At 38.9% G+C, this 22,276-nt stretch overlaps 1 protein-coding gene across 4 annotated transcripts in view; it reads left to right on the top strand.

Moving 5' to 3' along the window:
* Window positions 1–2,622: 2,622 nt before the first annotated feature.
* The window catches only part of LOC148868630 (HEAT/U-box domain-containing protein), a 71,606-nt gene continuing 51,952 nt past the window's right edge, over window positions 2,623–22,276 (top strand). For 2 of the 4 annotated variants that reach the window (XM_088971027.1, XM_088971025.1), the window contains exons 1-4: window positions 2,623–3,039; window positions 3,175–3,286; window positions 3,619–3,681; window positions 17,286–17,363. In XM_088971027.1, the coding sequence (XP_088827153.1) occupies window positions 2,984–3,039; window positions 3,175–3,286; window positions 3,619–3,681; window positions 17,286–17,363 (309 nt within the window). In that variant the 5' untranslated portion in view covers window positions 2,623–2,983. The remainder of the gene's footprint in view (window positions 3,040–3,174; window positions 3,287–3,618; window positions 3,682–17,285; window positions 17,364–22,276) is intronic. The other 2 variants (XM_088971026.1, XM_088971028.1) reach the window with 2 other exon arrangements.

Below are 22,276 nucleotides of genomic sequence, written 5' to 3'. Positions count from 1 at the left end.
ACCAGTATAAATGCATGGGTGTGAAAATGAAAAAACTGCAATCTCTCATTTAATTTTGTTTTGGGTGTTACTTTATTCTGCTCCATGTCTTAATTTACTTCATTTGTATTGTAACCAAACAAAATAAATTAAAATTTGAAACAAAAATATGTTAGAATTTACACTCAAATCATTTGCATTGCCATAGTTTTGCAGCAGTGCAAATTTATTTGCATTGCAACCAAACACAGCCTAAAAGACAAAGCAACAATAGCATGTCATCATCATTATTATAGTAGTGGTGGTGGTAGTAGAACCCTATAGGCTATAGCAATGTTGAAAGCTTTGTTCAAGTTTTTGTAAGGTAATTAGGGCCATGTTTGGTTCATTGCTCTAGGTCTCATTCTCTTAATTCTTGCTCATTCTATGCAAGAATGGGCAAGAATGAATAACATTAGAGTGTTTAGTTACAAAATTCTTACCAACGGCCACATTCTTTTTAGAATGAAAAATAAACCCTATAGCACAAAAATTGACTAGCCTGCAACATGAAAAATAATCATGCCCCATCTTGCTCATTTCATTCTTTGAGGAAACTCTACCTATAAAACTGTTGCCATAGATGTTTACTTTTGCGAAAGCACTTTTACAAAAACATTTTTATGGAAGTACTTTTACAAAAATATTTTTATGAAAGTATTTTTTATAAAAGCACTTTTACGGAAGTACTTTTATGAAAGCACTTTTTACGAAAGTATTTTTATAAAAACACTTTTACGGAAGTACTTTTACAAAAGCACTTTTACGGAAGCACTTTATAAAGTACTTTACTAAAGCACTTTGTGGAAGTACTTTTATAAAAGCACTTTTATGAAAGTACTTTTATGAAAAACACTTTTACGAAAGTACTTTTATATAAGCAGTTTGTACTTTTAAAAAACACTTTTATAAAAGCACTTTTACGAAAGTACTTTTATAAAATCACTTTTACGAAAGTATTTTTATGAAAGTACTTTTACGAAAACACTTTTATAAAAGCACTTTTACGGAAGTACTTTTATGAAAGTACTTTTTACGAAAGTACTTTTATGAAATTACTTTATGAAAGCACTATTATGAAAGTACTTTTATGAAAGTACTTTTATGAAATTACTTTATGAAAGCACTATTATGAAAGTACTTTTATGAAATCACTTTTACGGAAGTACTTTTACAAAAGCACTTTTAAGAAATTACTTTTATAAAAGAACTTTTATGAAAATATTTTTATAAAAGCACTTTTACGAAATTACTTTTACAAAAGAATTTTTATGAAAGTATTTTTACAAAACATCTATGCCAATTGGTAAACATTGATTATTGGAGACCTAGGCTGACAGTTTGTGAATACGGATACAAAAAATTTTTTTTTGAAAAATGAAAATGAACAACATAGGACACTTGTCAGTCTGAAAAGAATTCATTTTTATTCTGCCTATTTTTATCCATTATTTTCCATTTTATAATTTCATCTTACGTAATAATGAAAAAGAATGAGAATTGAACCAAACATGGTCCTTAGGTAAATGATATAGTCTCTTTTTTCTTTTTCCTAGTCTCTCTCTCTCTCTCTCCATTGTGTGCAATCCTAATGGCATTATTTGTCTCATTCTTGTCCCATCTTTGTTCTATGCAAGGTAAACTGGATTTCTTAAATCTCTTCAAGGTTTTCTTCAATGCCCGGACTCACCAAATGGAACAGTTTACGACTACAAGGTTTCATGTCCTCCTAAAAAAATCATTGGGAAGGTTTTCTTGCAGGTATTCACCGAATTTAATAGCTGGAACGGAAAGTGAGGCCAACATGTTAGTGGGTACTTCAAGTGAAATAAAAGCTAACAGAAACCTTATATTTTGTATAAATACAAATATATAGAGTGCAAAGTTTTATATTTTATATGTATTTACATTATATATATTTACATTAAATATGTAGAGTTATACTTCTTGATGCTATCCAGTCAGTTTGACTATCTTTACTCGACTCTATGGATCGAGTTATACTTCTTGATGCTAACCATTTGCTTCCGTTTTCTGCGTATTTGCAAATTGCAATGTGATTTTATGGAAGTTGTTTTGATCATTTATTAATTAGACGGTGAAAGGGAAAATCTATGATGTGGGAAAGCTATCATACTTCTCCAAATCTGTTTCTAATGTCAGGTTGGGTCTACTACCCACGAATTCACATCTATGCCGCATAGCATATCAACCGTGTATTGAAATTTGGAAACATCTCCCACCGTCAATTTTAAGAGATATTCCCATCCCACCGTTAACTTCAAAAGATATTCCCAATACACATTTAGATGTGCATGGGCGCAGATTTGATCTCCACTAATTATTCCCATATCCCTGCCATATTGTCACGGGACCAGTCGTTGGGCCCCATGCAGCAATCCAATGAAATGAGTCACTTGTGATAATATGGGATAATATTTAAAAATTATGATGATATCTTAAAAATTTTTTACTAATCAACTGATACAATGTCTTTCCTGTGCATCATAGGTTTTCCCTTTTGTTCCCACATCGTAGATTTTTTACCAATCAACTGATATCGTCCGTTGTCTATTTGTCTCCTTTGTATGAATATAGAAGTTCAAGCCCAAATTCCTCAATACTTCATTTAATTCTGAGCTTTTCATTTACATTGATCCATTGATCAGTTTGGAGGCCCATAGGCATTTTAGAAGTGGGCCCAACATTGCCACGACCCACGGGGATGTAGCAGTAGTTCACTAGTTCTTTCTTCGAGCTTCGACACCAGTCGGCGCCGAGCAATCGACGGTACGAAAACTCCGCGAAGTGTTTTATCACCGTCTCGATCTATGACTAGACGTTGATTCAGGTTTCACCGGGAATAATTGACAAAACTTTGAATTCGCATCCAGGCTGTAGGTCAATTATTAGGGTTTTAGCTTTTAGGCAGGTTCAGAGCTCAACAGCATCAGATTTGAGAAAAATGGGGAGACCAAAGAGAGAAGGAGCGAGAAGCAAGACCCGTCCTTCGAGCAGCAGGTGTTTTTCCATAGTATTCTTATTATTTCTTATTCAAAAGTCTACTTTTCTTCTTACTACATTCGGTGCTTTATGTTTGTTAATGTTAAACTTCATAAATACAATTCAATATTTCGATTTTGTGTTCTTTCCCAGCCTAGCTGCATCTTTGTTGCCTGCGGGAACTGCTACCGTAGGATTCGGAGGTTATGTCGGAAGTTCTCGGCTCGAATCGTCTCTCCCGGGCGACGATGCGTTTCCTTTTTCGGTAACTTTTCTTTATTTTATTTCATATATGCTTTCTATGTAACTCATATAGATTTCATTGGTAATTATAAATAATTTGAGAACATCAGAATGGTTTTGTCAAGTCACTTGAATTTCTCAGTTCTAGTACTCTACGACTAAATGAGCTCAATGAATTGATATTTCTCCATTGAGTCGATAAATTAACATTGAAGGCGTGTTAACTAGGACCAGGATCAGAACCTTGGCACTTTTTGAATCGTAGGGATAAATGGGAAATTGCATCCTTTGTACACGACTTGTTTATTTGTTCTCTTTTTAGTTTATTTAATGTGTAAAACTTTCGGTATGTAGGATGTGGATAGTGAAATAGCACAGCATTTAAAGAGGCTTGGCAGGAAGAATCCTATAACAAAGGTAGCTCTCTGGAACTTCTCATAACAATCTTTTAGCTCAAAAAAAAGAAAAAACAAAACCTGAAGTCCTAATTTCTCGTGAAGCTGCCATTTTGGTCACATATTAGAAAAGAAAAGCTTAGTAAGAAATATCCACAATATCCATGTGCTACGTTTTTTATGGAAGATTTGCATGCTTTTCCATAGTTCTCAGAAACATATCGTTCAATATGGTACTGTTAAAAAAAACAAAAATACATATTTTTTTGAGTAATGTAAAAATAGATATATGATAATATGATATACATATTACACATGTAACATATACTCATAGGATCACCAGTCATGTACTTAGAGGAACTGGATTCCTCCTAATCTTTGCAACTCCAGGAGTAGATTCAGCATGCTCATTATTTTGTTGCAAAGAGATCGATTGAAAATGTACATCTTAAATCTTAAATGCTGATTATTTATCAAAAAAAAAAATCTTAAATGCTGATTAAAGTGTTAAAAGAATATATCTTCTGAATCCTCCACCCAAATTCCTTGATGCACCATTAAGTATTTGTCCTGTGTCCAGAAAAGCACCTTGCTATGCGGATAGTTTCACGTCAATGGCATTTACCATGGCAATTGAAGTGATCTAGGTAGAATTGGTGGTTGGCACTACTACTTATTGGATATTATTGTGGAATAGTGGAAATTCTGTTTCACTTTTCATTAAATCATTCACTGATTCACAATATTTATCCATATGAATAATCATTTGCAATCTCAGACCAATGTACATGGTGGTGATTCACTGTTTCACCATTTGCATTACACAATACACGAGAAGGGCCCAAACCGTGCCTCTTCTCCAGTGCATGCCACAGATTTTGATCTTCATTGTATGATCTCCCACCAAGAGGACTTTTTTTTTTAGAGAGAGTGGAGCTTTTAACTAAAATATCTCTATTCCTAAGTTTGTATTGGGCAGGATTCTTGAGAAATAATGTAAATCTAATGAGGTCTCCAACTTTTCTATTGATAATATCAACGGAAGCTGGTTCATATATGCTTCTTTCTCCTCTTTGGCCAATCAACAGCACCAATGCAATTTGGAAACCCCCACCAGCAAACATTAAAATGAATTTTGATGATGGCTTCAGCCTTTGAAACCCAGGACCATCAGGTTTTGGTAGAGTATTTAGAAACAATGTGGAAGATGTGATACTTGCTTATGAGTTACTGGCAGTTAATGCAAGGGTAGTAACTAGCAAACCCAGCAGGTTTTTCAGGCTTTGTAATTGAAGGAGACATAAGATCAATCATAAGCTGGATAAGAGGTGAAGCAGATGGTCCTTGGATTCTCGGGAACATGGTCAGGGAGGCTAGGCATCTAAACCAAATACACGCAGAATTTCTTTGGGTTGTCAAAATCTGCAAATTCCTTGGCAGATTCCCTAGCTTTTGAAGGGGTGTGTAGAGAACTGCTGTATCAGGGGAGAATATTCCTTGGGTTAAAATTGAACTGATTGAGGGGCTTTCGATGGAGCAGGGGATTGGAAACATGTTGTGCTAATATTTGGGTCTATTTTATTTACAGAAACATGTACACCTTGTACTTATGGCATAAATTTCTATTTTCTCAATACATTTTTACTTTTCTGATAAAAGATCCACCAATGGTAGCTTAGTATTACATTGCTAGTCCCAATATTTGGTCAAGGAAGAAGGTTGTATCAAGTTGTCAGCCGACAGAATTTTTTTTTTTTTATCAGTAGAAGAAATTATTTTATTAGAATTAAAGAAAGCTGTGGCAGTACAATGTGATGTCAGGGATGTCATCTCCCAAGAGCTCTTCAAGTTACAGTTACAAAGAAATCCCAAAAAGGCTAATGAGTTCCCAGCAGCCCAAAATACAGCAGATTACAATTTTGCCCAAAACAAGCCAGCTCTATCAGCTCCTTGCTTTGCCAATATATCTGCCATTCCATTTGCAGTCCTTATCCACCCAAAAGTGGAATTGAATCTCTTTGCCAAGGTGTTGATCTCCCTAAAAAGCATGTCTATTTCCATATGAATTCTGAATTGTTTTGTGCAATGCTAAGGTGTTCTTTAGAAGGCCAATATGTAAGGAGTTTCAACTTGTTTTGGGGTCCAGGTAGAGGGTAAGATTTTAAGGTTTACAGGTTGGAGTGTGAAGGTCTGAAGAAATTAGAAGGACAACAGGCAGGGGCTTAAACAGGTGTTACAGTTCAGGCAGTTTCTTCACGGGAAACAATTCAACATGTACCTGAAGGATGAACTTTCAAGGGTGGTGTAGTGAGGAGTGGTTGGAACCGGAGGTTTTTCAGGAGGTGTTGTTTTAAATCCTTTGAGGTGCTGGTGGCTTTGATTGGACATTGCGTCTCTGATTGGATTCTAGCATCCTCAGAGTTTGAATAGAGTTGATGTCCAGTTTTGGGGAAGCCTTGGTGGATTGTGTTCGTTCTGCAGATTTGTATTCGGTATTCTGCTTGTTATTTTTTTTATCAGTAACAGCAGAATTTATTAATAATAAGGAACTTTAATTACAAGAGAGGGGGAGGTAAACTTTCTTAGCTCCCCCATTTGAGCAAAAACAAAAATACAAGATTATAAATGAGCCCAAAAGAGAGATCCCCATTCACCCCTTGCTTGGCTAACCCATTAGCAAGTGATTTAGCAGTTCTCTTTACCCAACTGAATTTCACCTCAATGTCCCTAGTCAGCCATCTCACCACTACCTCTGAGTCACCTTCAAAAACCACTTTTCTTAAGTTCAGCTCCCTTGCTCTTTGGGCACCTTCCAGAGCCGCAAGGATCTCAGCCCTAAGAGAGTCTCCTTCTCCAATAGGGCCTGAGAACATGGCTATAATAAGCTCCTCTTCATTCCTGAATGCTCCCCCTATACCAGAGAGCCCTGGGTTCCTTAAACTACTTCCATCAAAATTCAGCTTCATGAATCCAGGTGGGGAAGAGGTCCAAGAGGGAGAAGAAACTGTATTAAACTGGGCAGAATTAGCTATCTCTAACCAATTCCTCATCAAGTCATCCAAGGAAAAAACTGTGAATAGGTTATTGATAAAAAAAAAAAAACTGTGAATAGGTTCAGAGATTTCAGCCAGTGAGCCACCCTTAAATGTATCCACTCCATTACATTCTCAATGGTTCTTTCCATTTCTGAGAAAGTACGTGAGTTTCTTTCTTCCCAGATAGATCAGTAGACTTCAACCATCATACATCTCCACATAATTCTCCCTGATTTTAAAGGCCAACTAAAGTAAGAAGGAGAGAAGAGGCTTTGCACATTCAAGGGAGGGGTTCGACTGCAACCAAAAAGGGAGAAAACCCATTCCCAAATAGTTCTAGCAAGCAAGCAAGAAATCAATAGGTGGTAACCGGTTTTCCCTTCAACTTTACAAAGAATACGCCTATGTGGGGATAAACAAGAATTGGGTTTCTTTCTTTGAAGCAGGTCACTTGTGTTAATTCTTTCCAGGAATGCTTCCCAACAAAAACTACCAACCTGAGGAGGAATGGGTTTGCTTCAAACCTCTTTAACAGGGAAAGAGAAACCACTAGAGGTAGAAGGGTGAGATATGGTCTCAAAGAAGGAAGCACAAGAGAAAGTACTAGAGGAGGATGGGTTACAAATTTTGATATCTTCCTGAGAGGGGTCCAAGAAAACATTCTCAAGAATGGTTAACATGTTCGAAGTTCTCCCAAGGTCTGTCTCTCTAATGGCCCTTCTCAGGCCTAGGTTCCACCCAAACCTAGAAGAGGAGTCGGAAGGCACAAGAAAAGAAGAGATGGGTTCATTCTTCAAGTTAGATAGGGCATACAAAGAAGGAAATTGGTCCATCAAAGGGGAATCCCCAACCCAAGTTTGCTCCCAAAACTTTATAAGATTGCTGGAATTCACATCATACCTGATTCACAGGGAGAAGATTGGAAGAAGATCATGGATGACTTTCGAAGGAGAAGCATCTGTAAGCTGTAGTCCTTGCCAGAATTCCAAGGTCCTAGCCATTGTCCTCCAACCCATGAATGCTAGCCACTATCTTTGTCTACAATTTTTCCTTTTCCAACGGAAATCTCCATAGCCACTTTACTAGTAAAGCCATATTCCTTTTCTTGATATTCCCAATCCCAAGACCACCTAGCTTCTTACATCTACTTACCACCTTCCACCCTACTCTATGGTCCCTCTTCTCCTCTCCTGGCTCCACAAAAAGTCTCTCATTAGCTTTTCTAGTTTATTAGAGACTTTTGTGGGTATCTTAAAAACTGATAGGAAATACACAGGTAGGTTAGTTAGGGTAGATCTAATCAAAGTGATTCCCCCCCCCAAGGAGAGATAAGTTCTCCTCCAAGAAGCTAGTCTTTTCTCAAATCTTTCCACCACCGGGTTCCAAAAACTTTCATTCTTGGGATTATCTCCTAGGGGGAGACCTAAGTAATTCATAGGCCACTTTGAAATTGCATAACCTAACAGGTCTGCATATTCACTTAATTCCCTTTCTTCCATGTTCACCCCTACTATACAACTCTTATCAAAGTTCACTTTAAGATTGGGCATTTGCTCAAAGAGTTGTATTGTCAATTTCATGTTTTTTTTGATAGATAATGATAATGAAATTTTTATTAATTAAAGAAGTAAGTATACATTATGCAATTCCCCACTAAGAGGCACGAGGTGCAGCCTCCAAATTACATCATAAAGCTTATAATTGAGCCCAAAAAAGATGATTCCTATGTACTCCTTGTTTAGCTAGGAGGTCTACCAGCCCATTTTCTGATCTTCTTTCCCATTGAACTGTGACTGAAATATTAGCCACTTAAATTTTCTCAAAGCCCCCCTATACGGCCAGACTGCTGTCTCTAGTTCTTTTAGCCATCCAACAACCAATTTGGAATCACCTTCAATCATTAAATGCTCCATTGCCAACTCTCTTGCATATTCTGCTCCTTGTAACACAACTTGGAGTTCTGCATTTACTGAGTCTTCCCACCCTATAGGACTAGAAAATAGAGTTACAATCTGACCCTCATCATTTCTAAAGACTCCCCCTATTCCAGATGGCCCCGGGTTGCCTAAACTACCGTCATCAAAATTTAGTTTAATGACGCCTGCATCAGGAGACTTCCAATCCACCACTGGCTTGCTTCTGACTGTGGAATTTTTAGCTAGTTGTTCCCAATTTCTCCTTATGCCATTAAAAGTGTAGTAGGAGAGCAGATCCAAGGATTTTACCCAACTTATGACCCTACATAAGATACTTTCTAACACACATGTTTGATCCCTCTCATTGTCATTAAAAATTCTAGCATTTCGTTCCTCCCACACAGTCCACACCAAAGCAGCTCTAATTCACTTCCACAAAACTCTTCCTCTTCTCTTTGGCCACCAGAAAGTTGTAGGATCAAAAAGATTGCAAATCTGCATCGGTTTTGTCCACCTGCACCCACAAAGATCAAAAAGCTTTTCCTAAAGGCCTACAGCAAAAGGGCAAGTGATTAGTAAATGGTAGCAACTTTCCTCGTTTGCTTTGCAAGGGGTGCACCAGTTAGGAGAGATACAAAGACTAGGTCTTCTTTTTTGCAAAACATACAAAGTGTTGATTTTCCCGAGGGAGACTTCCCAACAAAGGGCTCCAACTTTAGGAGGGACAGGTTTGGACCAAACTTCCTTGCTATGAAAAGGTTGAGGCAAAGGAGAGGAGCACAAAGAAGCAAAGAAGGAAGCACAAGAAAAGGATCCCGAAGGTAAAGTCTTCCAAATACGAGAATCTACAGAAGGAGGGTCCAAGCAAACGGGATCAACAGTTTTAAGGAGCAAAGCAACCTGGTCAAGCTTAGAATCTCTCAAATCTCTTCTAAAACCTAGATTCTAGTTTATGCCAGAAGAAAAGGATGAGGATACAAACCTTTGAATTGGCTCATTTTTAAAACACGAGATGGAATACAAGGAGGGAAAGAGGTCCTTGAGGGCAGAGTCACCAATCCAAACATCCTCCCAAAACAAAACCCTATCTCTAGTACTAGCATCATACTTGATCAGGTACAGGAAAACGGGAAAAATACTATGAATAGCCTTACATGGGGATTTCAGCGTAGCACGCCGAGATACACTAGCATCCCATCCATTGTCTGCCGCACCATGCACGCTCCTTACCACTTTATGCCAAAGCCTCTCCCTTTCTAGAGGCCACCTCCACAACCATTTACCTAGTAATGCTGTATTTTTCTTCCTTAGATTACTTAATCCCAAACCCCTTGCTCCTTCCTCCTACAGACTATTTCCCACCTAACCACATGATCCTTCCTCCCTTCCCCTGACTCCCACAAGAAATCCCTCGTGACTTTCTCTACCTTCAAAATCACCTTTTGTGGCATTCTAAAGATGGAAAGAAGGTAAGTTGGCAAGTTCGCAAGAGTAGCTCTAATTAAAGTGATCCGACCCCCAAGGGAAATGTAGTTTCTCTTTCAAACTGCCAGCTTCTTTGCGCATTTTTCTACGATCCAATTCCAAAATCTTCATTCTCTTGGATTATCTCCTAGAGGCATACCTAAGTACTTCAGGGGCCAACTAGATGTAAGGCAACCTAAGGACTTTGCTACCTCATTCAACTCCTCCGTCTCCAAATTTACCCCCACTACACAACTCTTTTCAAAATTGACCTTCATCTTCGACACACATTCAAACAACTTTATTACTCCTTTCAAGTTTCTAGCCTTTGAGGGATCTCCAGACTCACAAAAAATGATTGTATCATCCGCAAATTGCAAGTGTGACACCACAATACTCTCTCTTCCTATCCTCCATCTTCTAAACATATCCAACCCATCAGCTCTCGAAATGAGCCTACTAAGCACATTGGCTACCATGGTGAAAAGGAAAGGAGAAAGAGGATCCCCTTGTCTCAACCCTCTAGAGGCTAGAAAGAAGTCTCTAACCACTCCGTTAACTAAAACTGAAAAATGGCATGTTCCTAATCCAATCCCCACCTTCAATGAACAAAATGGTATCATCTACAAATTGCAAGTGTGTAAGTGGAATCTTCCCCCTTCCAACTCTCCACCCTCTTAGCAAATTCCTCAAATCAGCTCCATGTATTAATCTCCCTAAAACATCTGCAATCAAAGTGAACAAGAAAGGGGAGAGTGGATCTCCTTGTCTAATTCCTCTTAGTGCAGGAAAAAAATCCACCACATTCCCATTAAGCAAAGATTGAGTAGTGGCAACTCCTAACACATCCCATATCCATTTACACCACCTTTCCCCAAACCCGAAGTTAGCCAAGACCTCCAACAAAAAAAGACTAGTCAACTAAGTTATAAGCCTTTTCCAGATCCAGTTTTCACACTACTCCCTTTTTCTTGGTCTTTCTGAAACTCTCCAAACTCTCATTTTGCAATCAAGATTTGATCAGAAACCTGGCTGCTCTTCACAAAAGCTCCTTGGTTGGGTGCAATAATAGTCGGGAGAACTCTCTTTATCCTAAGAGACAACACTTTTGTGATTATTTTATATATAAGCTGTTCACCAAGCTTATCGGTCTATAATCCTTCGGCTGTGAAGCCTCTCTCTTCTTTGGGATCAAAGCAATAAAAGTGGAGTTCAAACCCGGATTAATTACACCCCTTCTTTGGAATTCTTCAATAAAAGTGGAGTTCAAATCCCTTTCCAAAATTTCCCAACAATCCTGATAGAATGCCATCATGAAACCATCTAGACCCGGAGCTTTTGTTCTATCCATTGAAAACACAGCCTCCTTTATTTCTCTAACTCAAACTTCCTTTCTAATAAATTCCTGATCTCATCCCCTATATTCGGCCAATCCAGTCCCTCTAATCTAAAACCCTCTCATTCAGTGGCCTTCTAAAGATAGATTCGAAATGATTTACAAAGGCCCTTGCTATCTCTGTTGGGTGGGAAATAACTGTTCCTTTGACTTCCATCTTTGAAATGAAGTTCTTTTTCCTTCTACCATTAGCCACTGAATGGAAGAATCTAGTATTTCTATCTCTCTCCTTTAACCGCTTGCACCTAGATTTCTGTCTCCAACTTATTTCTTCTTTGTGCAGAAGCTCCTCCAATTGCTTCCTCAATTGTTTACTCAAACCCCATCAAGCCTCCTTGTCTTTCTCTCCAAAAGCTCCCTTTCTTCTTTCAAGTCTATTTCCTCAGTTTGCTCGGACAGAAATTGCTTTATCTCTTCCAATCTTCAAAACTCCAATAAGTTCCATTCCTTTATCTAAGATTTCAGGAATTGGAGCTTCTTGTAGAATCTCTTACCTTCCCAATTTACTATGGGGTTGCATTAGCTCCCACTATTCTTTGACTTTCTTGGTGAATCCCGGATGAAGCAACCACTTATTCTCAATTCTGAATGGGGTAGGTCCCTCACCTCTCATATCTTCCTTACACAAAACTATGGACCAATGGTCTAAGGTAAGTCTAGGCAAAGCCCTAGAGTTTACATTTCCCCAATGCTCTTCCCAATCTGTTGAGAACAAGAACCTGGTTCAGAGCAAACTGGTTTTGACTGGAGGTTGGACCAAGTGAACCTATTGTTCGCTAGTGGGGTTTCTTTAAGCTCAAAGGCATTCACAAAGAGGTTGAAATTTCTCATACTTGTAGTCACTCTCTGTCTAGGCTGTTGGTTTCCTCTGTGAACCTGATTACATTGAAATCCCCTCTCACACACCAAGGTCCTTCACACAACCCCTTATATCACTCAACTCTTCCCACTTCTTCCTCTGCCTGTAATCATTGGGGCCGTATACATTTGTTAGGACCCATTCAAATCCATCTTCCACCTACCTAAATTTCAATTAAATTGAGTGGTCGTCTATTAATTCATCCAATCCTACCATCACATCTTCCTTAATGTTACTATTCCTCCTGAGGATCCCCAAGATGGAGCCGCTGCCCACTTAATCCCCCTAGACCTCCATACACTCCTTGCCCGTCTTCTGTCAAAATCCATTCTTTTAGACTCCTGAAAAAACACCACACCCGGGTTAAACTTTTTAATCACTTCTCTGATCATTGCTCTTTTCCTTGCACTCCCCAGCCTCTTGCATTCCAGATCAAAATTCTCATTTCAACCTAAACACTCGATCCTTACTACGTCTGAACCCTATTTGACCCCTTATTCTCTTATCCCCCTTCACCCCAAACTTCTTATCCCCCTCAACATCCCTTCTCAATCTCTCAACTTCACTCAATTTCCTCTTTCTTGTCTTATTTTCTTCTTCTTCTTTTTTTTTTTTCCGTAAAAAGGCTTTTAAATCATTTGGGTCCTTCAGTTTACACCCCAACCTGCTTACAAATTCTGTTACAGTCTTTTTCACTATTGTCCCCTTTCTCCATTTTTCCGGGCTCTCCTCTCCTATTCATCTCCTCAATCCTTTGCCCTCTCTTTCTGCTGCTTTCCTTTTCCTTTTTATCCATGTCCTCCCTCTGCAGTTCATTATTTTCAAATTTACTCATTATTCTTTCAATGATTTCCCAAATCTTTTTGTTCCTACACGGTTCCTTTTCTGATTCCTCCCCTTTCTTCTCCTCCTGTAAACTCATTGTGGCTACTTGTACATGGGACTCTGACTCTAGGATGGGAAGGGAATTTGGAACAAAAGACACAGCACTCATCAGTAACAAAAAATTGAATTGACAGGGTTTAAGGAGTTACCTGAGTTCATTTGTGGGTTCAGAGGAGGAAGCAGATTATGACAGTTGTCAATCCCTGTATTGGGTTTTGGGAGCTATCTGTCTCTCTGGTTTGGTGAGAAAGCATTCCTGTCACCTGGTTCACACAAGGATCTCTTCCCTCACCCTATTTCTCACCCCTCTATGGTGTATCTTTGTTTAGATTTAGGCCGACTTGAGTTACTCCCTTATGAACATCTTGCTCTGAGTTAAAACCTTGTAAGGGTTTCTCCATTCTTAGGCATAGGCTTCCAGTTCCCCCTTTCTGTAACTGCTCCGCCCTGTCAAAAGTTTCTGTTTTGTCTGTCCGAGCCTTCATAGTCGTTTTTTCCTCTTCCAGCCTATCTTCTTGAAACATTTGCTCCAAGTTTAGAGCCTCCCTGTCTTCCTCTTTATAACACCTTTCATCACCCACACTTCCTAGGCTAGACTCCTCATCTGAAATCTCCTCAATTGTGTCTTCATCCGAACTGCAATCAGCCCAACCTTCGTCTTCCTATTCACTCTCTTCTATTCGGTTCTTTGCGGATTTGGACGATCTGCAGCACTATGATTTGAAATCCTTTCTAGGTCCTTTCGTGAGACCCATTTCAGAGAGCTTTGGTGGCTTTCTCCTCCTTGTTTCCGCCCCTGTTGTCTCCCCTTTTCGAACGTCCCCTTTTGGGATGATGATAGATGGGAGAAAGCCTCCATGATCTCCCTCTCACTTCCCCGACCCACGTGACCACTTAAGTTGTCACATGGGTCATTTTGTAAGCTGCTCGGTCCATCACAAAGTTTGTTCCCTCCTGCCGGTTCAGACCAAGCAGCTTGGGGCAGCCAATCTAATCCTTCCTCTAGCCACATCATCATAGGAGATCCAGCCCACATTTCTACTTGTTTTTCAAAAAATTTTGAACTAATTTCTTTGAAAGGCAGCCGATCTAATCCTTCAGTATTCTGCTTGTTTGTATTGGTGTTTTGTTGGTGTTTGTTGTTTTGTAGTGCTGAGGTGCTTTCTTGTCACCTCCTTCTCTGTAATCTTTTTTCTTTTAATAAAGTTTCTTTTATTTACTCTTCAAAAAAAATGCTAAGGTGTTCTTTAGATGATGATACGTTGCATTTCACCTAGGTGCAGTGACAAATGAGTAAGAGTATCATCACTAGGATGCTCTCTACAAACTACATGCTGCAATGACACCCAATTGCAGTGATAAGTGAACAATGTTTCCTGCACTCTAATGGAACCTTAGAACTCTGACTAGTAAGATAATGGAAATAATTGATACAGTGAAAAGAAGATGCACTAATATAGCATGTTTAAAGAGATGAAATGGAAGGAAAAAAAGCTAAGAAGATCAATGAATACAAACTTATGCATATAAGAAGGTTAATAATAAATTTTTGCAATAACAAACACATTTTGAAAAGAAAGACAAACAATTACTTTCGAAAGTGGATCAAATAATAACCACATAGGTAGTTGCTGATAAAACAGCAACAATCAAGAAAAGGGCATTTTATGGTTTTAAAAATCAAGAAAAGGGCATTTTATTGTTTTAAAAATATCTAACAAGGCACATAGGTATATTCTGTCCATTCCTTTAATGGAATGGTAACAATGGCTTATGTGATCATTGGATAATGTGGGGGGGGGGATTTGACCAAAGAATAAGGGGTACCAATAAAAAAGAATAGGGGTTTGCTAGGCCAAACTATGGGGTGGGGGTCCTTGGGGTTTACCCTCATTTTTACTTCTTATTTTCCTTTTTGAAATATTTTTATTTGTACATAAGTCATAAAATAGAGTTGATTTCATATTTTATATAATATAAGAGTAAGCATTTTTTAAATCCTTGTAAGGAAGAGGCCATTTTGAAATGATGTAATCATTTTAAAAGCATCAATTTCATAATGATATAATTATTGAAATATCATGCCCTTTGTAATTTCTAAAATATTACTGAACATTTTCATAGATTAATATTTATGATGTTACAATTTTTTTACAATAAATTATACTAAATTTCAAACATTTCCATTCGACTAACATCTTAAACATTTTTCTTTCTTCCCACATTAAGCATAGAATATAATCTGAACAACATCTCCACATTATCTTCCTTTTTTTGGTGGTCAGAAGAAAGAGGGCCTAAAGAGTATCATTATCTTCTTTCTTGTTTGATGTTTCTTCTTTCCCATCTTACCAAAAAACACTTAGAAGCAACGTGTAGATGTACTTTTGCCTCTAGAAGCTTTTATCGTGATATGTTTTACATATACCCTGAACTTTCAAAATCTACTTAAATGTACCTTATTGATTGGCCCCACGTAACATAAGTAGGACTGCTGTTACTGTACTGTACTGTTTAGAACCATTAAAAGCGCAGTCCAAATATTTTCTTAATACCAGTTTTGCCTCTAAATGCTTAAAACTTGGACAAATCCTCTTCCTCCCTTCCCTCTTCCTCGTCCCAGAACAAACCAGAAAGAGGAAACTCCCTATTTCTCTCTCTCTCAACTAATTAGAGCTTGCCAGATTTGGGGAGCTAAGTTATTTTATCTCCCTTTGTATTCTTTTCCCTCTCTTCTCTTAATTTAATGAAGATGATGTTATTGATAAAAAAAAAAAATTAGAGCTTGCCAGATTGAGGGCAGGCCCACACAAGGCACAACCATTACCAGAACTTCCATCTTGTAGCATGATTTTTTAGTGACCGCATTGCCACTTCTTGCTTTCAAATTGGAGTACAACCAAACTGCAAGATTCGTCCAGAACCATGATTCTGGTAGCAACACGTAAGTCTGAAAATAGATCAGGTCCATCAGGATAGACTTTGTTGATGTGATTATGGGTTTACAGGGGGAAAATTCTAACTCTGCTTTTGGTAGTTGCTGTTATAACCCTTTGTGAAGGCTGTAGATGACGACCCAGAACAGAAGTATACGCGTAGTACGTATTCTTCAGAAGTCTTCTGGTCTGGTAGGCTGGTAGTGTGGGGGAAAATGAAACAACACATATTTTACAGCTTGTATTTCAAGCAATTCCTTTCTGTTTCTAGATGCAAGGCCAGAGACTGTGGAATTGGGATTGACGTTCCGTGGTCTATGCCGGATTGACGTTCCAGTTGTGTGGGTCTGGGGATTTGGTGTTAGTAGCATGAAAAAGAAGAGGAATGATGGTCTCTTTTCCTCTCTTTCTTGTTTTCAGATGTTCAGATTGACTTGTTCTGGGCCGCACTATTGGTGTTTGAAAAACCCAAATCCAATGTTTTCTGAAGTACTAATAATGATTAGCGACTATTCAACAACTGATCTCATACCTCTGGTTGCACTGATGTGTCTAGCAGAGGTGAACGATGAGCACTATTGTTAGCGTTGTTGTGCTATTGCAGATCCGAACAGTGGTGTTTGCATTGTTAAAGAGGAGGAAGAGGAAAAGAAAGAAAGAAAGAAAGAAAATAGCATATTTTGAAAATTTAATGAATAGTTAAGGATATTTTTGTCTTTTAAGATTTAATCGGTTAGACTTAACCTTTGAAAGGTCGATGAGGTATATATAAGTAGATTTTGAAAGTTAGGGGTACATTTACAGGGTATGTATAAGTAATTAACCCTTTTTGTAATTGCAATGCATCTTTTTGAACAAGTTCATTTGGTGCTTATGAGAGAATGAATTCCAGTGTATGAAGATAGTTATAGGGGTAAATGGGTTGTTTGGCAATGACATTTTTCTTCAGTTTTTCTCTTCCATTCAGTGTGACGATGCCTTGCTATTCTGTATGGCTTAAGTTTTGGCATGGTATTGGCTATTTTTAAGTTCCAAAGAGATCATTGTGATGCTGTTACATATGATTTTTATCTTCCTATTTTGGTTTGTTGCTATTGCATAGGAACTTATTGCTCTTTTCTTTTTCTTTTCACAGCTTAAAGCTTTGACATCTTTGGCTGATCTTTTTAAGCAAAAATCGGGAGAGGACATTGTACAGATCATACCACAATGGGTATGCATTTTTTCCTTTTATTAATCAGAGGAATTTAATGAACACAGGAACTTTCTTTTTTCCTTCCATTAATTAAAAAAAAAATCTCTCATTATTTTCCTTCTATGAATTGTATGCTAAGGATTTGTTGCTTCATGCTTTACCATTTAGGGTTCCTGAAAAAAATTTCAGTTGCAGTATCTAAATTTTTCCTGAAACACAATTAAACTCAACTCAACTAAGCCATGTCCCAACTATATATATGCGGTTGGCTACATGTATCCTATCCCATCATTCCTCTCTGTTCTGTGTCATGACCATTGTTAAACTGTAGCCCTTAACTCATTTCTCTCTACTTCAGTCCATTTTCTTTGTGGTCTACCCTTAGCTCTTCTAGACACTTAAACTTGTAACTCTTTTTTTTTTTTTTGAGAAAAGGTAAAGTATAATTGTATTAATCAACCGGTCCTTTGTACCAAGAGAAGCTCTGTACAGAAACTTAAACAAAAGGACATTTAGCAAAAAAAAAAAAAAAAAACTTAAACAAAAGGACCTCAAAAAAAGGCCACCCTCAAAAAAGTACAACCAGTCGTTTCCTCTTTAAAACCTGTCTGTATAGACAACCAGCTCCTAACAAGCTCTGTAGCCTTGTTAATGACCTCAGCTTCAGAGGAGGCTTTTTGATCAAAAGTCCTGTTCCTTTCAGTCCACACTGCCCACAGAATTGCCAAAAGATTCGAGAACCAGCATAATTTCCCCTTCTTTGTCATCCCAGTATGTGCCAAGCCTCCAAGCATGCTTTAACTGAGGCAGGCATGCTCTACCTTACCTTCAAGCTCTTTAGAAAATATTTCCAAATCACTGTTACAAACTTGCAGTGCAAAAAGAGATGGTTAACTATTTCCGTCTCCACACTGCACGGACAGCACCTCAAGTCATTGTACATAAAACCTTTCTTCAGCAGCATCTCTTTTGTGAGGCATTTCTCTAAAACCTCCACCCAAACTAAAAATTTGAGTTTAGAGGGTGCCCACTGTCCCCCAAATGGCCCGGCTAGGAAAAGGCACTTCATTTCCTCATACTAAAAATCTGTAGAAAGATTTAACTGAGAACACTCCTGATCTATTCCACTTCCACACTTGTGAATCATGACTTTGCAAATTCAGAGTCTTATCTTGGAGCAGAGCTAGGAGACTTCCTACCTCTTAATCTCCCAATCATTAAAGTCCCTTCTGAAAGTGGGTGTCCAGCTAATGTTATCTCCCCTCTGCACAAAAGAATCAGCTACCAGCACCTCTTTGTCAACTGCCAGATTAAACAGAGTGGGAAACAACTCTTTGAGAGATCTCTCCCCAGTCCAAGGATCTAGCGAGAATCTGATCCTTCCGCCATCTCCAATTTTAAACCTGATGCAACGTCTGAACTGGGTGGTGGCTCTACAGATTCCTTTCCACAGGTTACAGCCATAAGTCAAAAGGGGAGGACCACTGTCCCAACCATTATTGTCCAGCCCAAATTTCTCAGCTATTACCTTCCTCCAATGGTTGTCTGGTTCGGCATCAAACCTCCAGTGCCAACTGTCTAATAAGGCAAGGTTGAAGGACTTTAGATCTCTATCCTCAAGCCCCCCCTTTTTTATTGGAAATGGTAACTTTCATTAAAGATATCAATTAATACATCATACGCTGTCAACCACTAAAAATATGAGTGTTTGACCCCAATCAGCTTCAGGAATTACAATACAGCCCAAAAGAAATTTTCCCTGAAGGTCCCCTGCTTTGCCAAACTATCTGCCACAGAGTTGGCTGACCTCCATACCCATTTGAATATTACCCCAGCATCCCTTGCCAAGTAGATTATTTCCCTTATTTGTTGTCTAAAAGTCCATACACCCAACCTTTTTGTCTGCAGCCACCTATTAACAGTTTAGAATCCCCATCCACTTCAAAGTTCTGAAATCCCCATCGCTTGGAAAATCTCAGGCCTTGTAGGAGAGCCAAAATTTCAGCTCTCAGAGAGTCTCCCACTCCTATATGACCAGAAAATAGTGCCACCATTCTGCCCTCCCCATCCCTGAAAACTCCCCCAGCTTCAGAGGGTCCTGGATTACCCAAGGAGCTTCCGTCAAAGTTTAATTTTACCCTTTGTTGTGCTGCAGGTGTCCAATAAGGCTGAAATAGAAGCTGTCTGGTTGAGGAGTTTGCCACTGCTGACCACCCCCTTAGAATATCATCCATTGAAAAGTCCTTGAATAAGTCATTAACTTTCAACCAGTGTATAACTTTGATGGCTACACAGTCAATGACTTGTTCTGTTGATTTTTGTACCCCTTGGAATATTTTGTTATTTCTTTCCTCTCATAAAGACCAAAGAATGGCCACTCTTGTTAACCTCCACATCACTTTACCCCTTTTCTTTGGTAGTAGGAAGAAGCTTGGGTTAAAGAGGCTTGCCACATCTAGGGGAGGGACCATCTACAACCAAATAAGGAAGAAAACCAATTGGTCCAATTCCACACAAAAGAAGTAAAGGGACAAGAAAGCAAAAGATGTGTAATTGTCTCCCATAAAGACCAAAGAATGGCCGCTCTTGTTGCCCTCCGCATCACTTTACCCCTTTTCTTTGGTAGTAGGAAGAAGCTTGGGTTAAAGAGGCTTGCCACATCCGGGGAGGGATCCACCTACAGCCAGATAAGGAAGAAGACCAATTCCACACAAAAGAAGCAAAGGGACAAGAAAGCAAAAGGTGTCTAATTATCTCACTGTTTCCCAAGCAAAGGCAACAAGCATGAGGAGAGAGGCAGTGATTTAGTGTCCTTTTTCTGTAAATTGTCCAAAGTATTAATTTTTTTGGAGCACCACCTCCCAACAAAAGGCTCTTATTTTTGGGGGTACAGGATTACACCAAACTTCCTTTGTAGGAAAAGAACCTACTGGGTCCGAGGAATGAAGGAGGGCGGAGAAAAAAGAAGCACAAGTAAAGGAGCCAGAAGGGGACACTGACCAAATTCTACTATCCTGATAAGAAGGATCTAGGAAAGTAGTACCAAGAAGGGAGATAAGATCATCTACATTCTACTATACCCATTTTAGATTCTCTTAACCCTAGGTCCCAGGAGTGTTCATTAACATGCATGAAAGAGACCACTCTCCCTTTGTTGAGGGACATGGATAAGATATGTTGAAATCTAACTTTAAAAGGAGTGTCCCCATGCCAGACACCCTCCCAGAAATGTACTTTGTTACTAGCACAAGCATTATACCTGACCAGTGGAAGGAAAGAAGGTAGCAAGCTGTGGATTGCTTTCCAAGGAGAAGCCCGTGTTGACCTAGGATCAAGACCAACACCCCTTCCATTGTCTACCATGCCATGAATGCTTGCAATTACATTATGCCACAAGTTCTCTTGTTCCAAAGAAAACCTCCACAACCATTTACCCAGTAGTTCCAAATTCCTCAGCTTGATGTTTCCTATCCCTAAGCCTCCACTATCCCTACTCTTTGACACCACCTCCCACTTTACCAAATGATCCCTTTTTGTGTCCCCTGTCTCCCACAAGAAATCTCTCATCAATTTCTCTAGCTTACTGCCCACTTTTGTGGGGATCTTAAAGGTTGAGAGGTAATAGACTGGCAAATTAGTCAAGGTTGATTTTATTAGGATTATTCTACCCCCTAGAGAGATGTAGTTTCTCTTCCAACCTGCAAACCTTTTTGTGAACCTTTCCACTACCAGATCCCAAAAGCTATCAGAATTCGGATTCCCCCCAAGGGAAGTCCAAGGTACTGTAAAGGCCAATCTCCTACCTCACAACCCAACAAAAGCTAGGCTTTCTACCTCCCCTCTCTCTTTGTTTAACCCTGCTACACAACTTTTGCTCCAGTTTACTTCGAGTCTGGAGACCTTTTCAAAAAGTGTTACCAACCTTTGTAGATTAGTCATTTCCTCCCTTTCCCCTTCACAAAAGATAACAATATCATCTGCAAACTGCAGATGGGTAACCACCACATCATTCCCCCCAACTCTCCAGCCTCGTAGCATGTTGTTCACATCAGCCCTTGATATCAGATCACTAAACACAGATGATACTTGTGCAAGTCTTTGTGGATGGGCTTGGTAACACTTTTTGAATGGAATGGACAAACTCTAACCCCATCACATCATTCCCTATTTGACCCCAATTCACTAGATGATACTTGTGTGAGTCTTTCTATCCCACCCATAGAAAATCTCTCGTTTTTTTTTTTTTTTGTAAAACCTCTGCCACCTCCGAAGGGATTGGGAAAAGAGAAAAAATAGGTAGACAGGCTGGCTAGAACACTTTTGATAAGAGTTCCCTTCCTACCTTTGGAAAGATATCTTGCTTTCCAAGTGGCCAGTTTTTTATTCATCCTCTCTAAGATTGGGTTCCAAATGGATTTTGATGTGCACTTGGCACCAAGTGGCAGCCCCAAATAACTGGTGGGTAGAAGACCTACTTTGCAGGCCAAAAGATCAGCCAAACTCTGTATGTTAGAAACTTCACTCACAGTTATCATTGCACTTTTTGCTAAGTTCACCTTTAACCCAGAATGCCAGAAACAATTTCAACCAGAAAAGGAGATGCTTTAGATTAAGCACTTGTTCCTCCGAAGCCTTACAAAAAAAGTTTCATCAGCATACTGCAAAATAGGAATGGAAGTATGTTATGGACGCATTCGTGGGGAAGAAGTACCGCCGCCGGCAGCAGCAGTAACGTGGGACCCTCATCAGATTATCTAGCTAGCCACAGTTCATCTTACCTTATCTTTATCTTATCTGCTTTCTTACTCTTATCTTATCTGGATTAGTATAGAGTCTGATTTATCTTAGGGAGTTTTTATCCTTATTGAGTAGGGAGTCTTATCTAGGAGTCTTATCTATTCTGTAAGCAGTTTAGTTATCAAGGAGTCTTC

This window comes from Nelumbo lutea, chromosome 2 (assembly GCF_056320005.1).
Source record: "Nelumbo lutea isolate HS-2025 chromosome 2, American lotus-T2T, whole genome shotgun sequence".
In the NCBI taxonomy this organism is placed as follows: Eukaryota; Viridiplantae; Streptophyta; class Magnoliopsida; order Proteales; family Nelumbonaceae; genus Nelumbo; species Nelumbo lutea.
The sequence above is the reverse complement of the archived record's forward strand: the minus strand, read 5'-3'. Positions and strand labels throughout refer to the sequence as shown.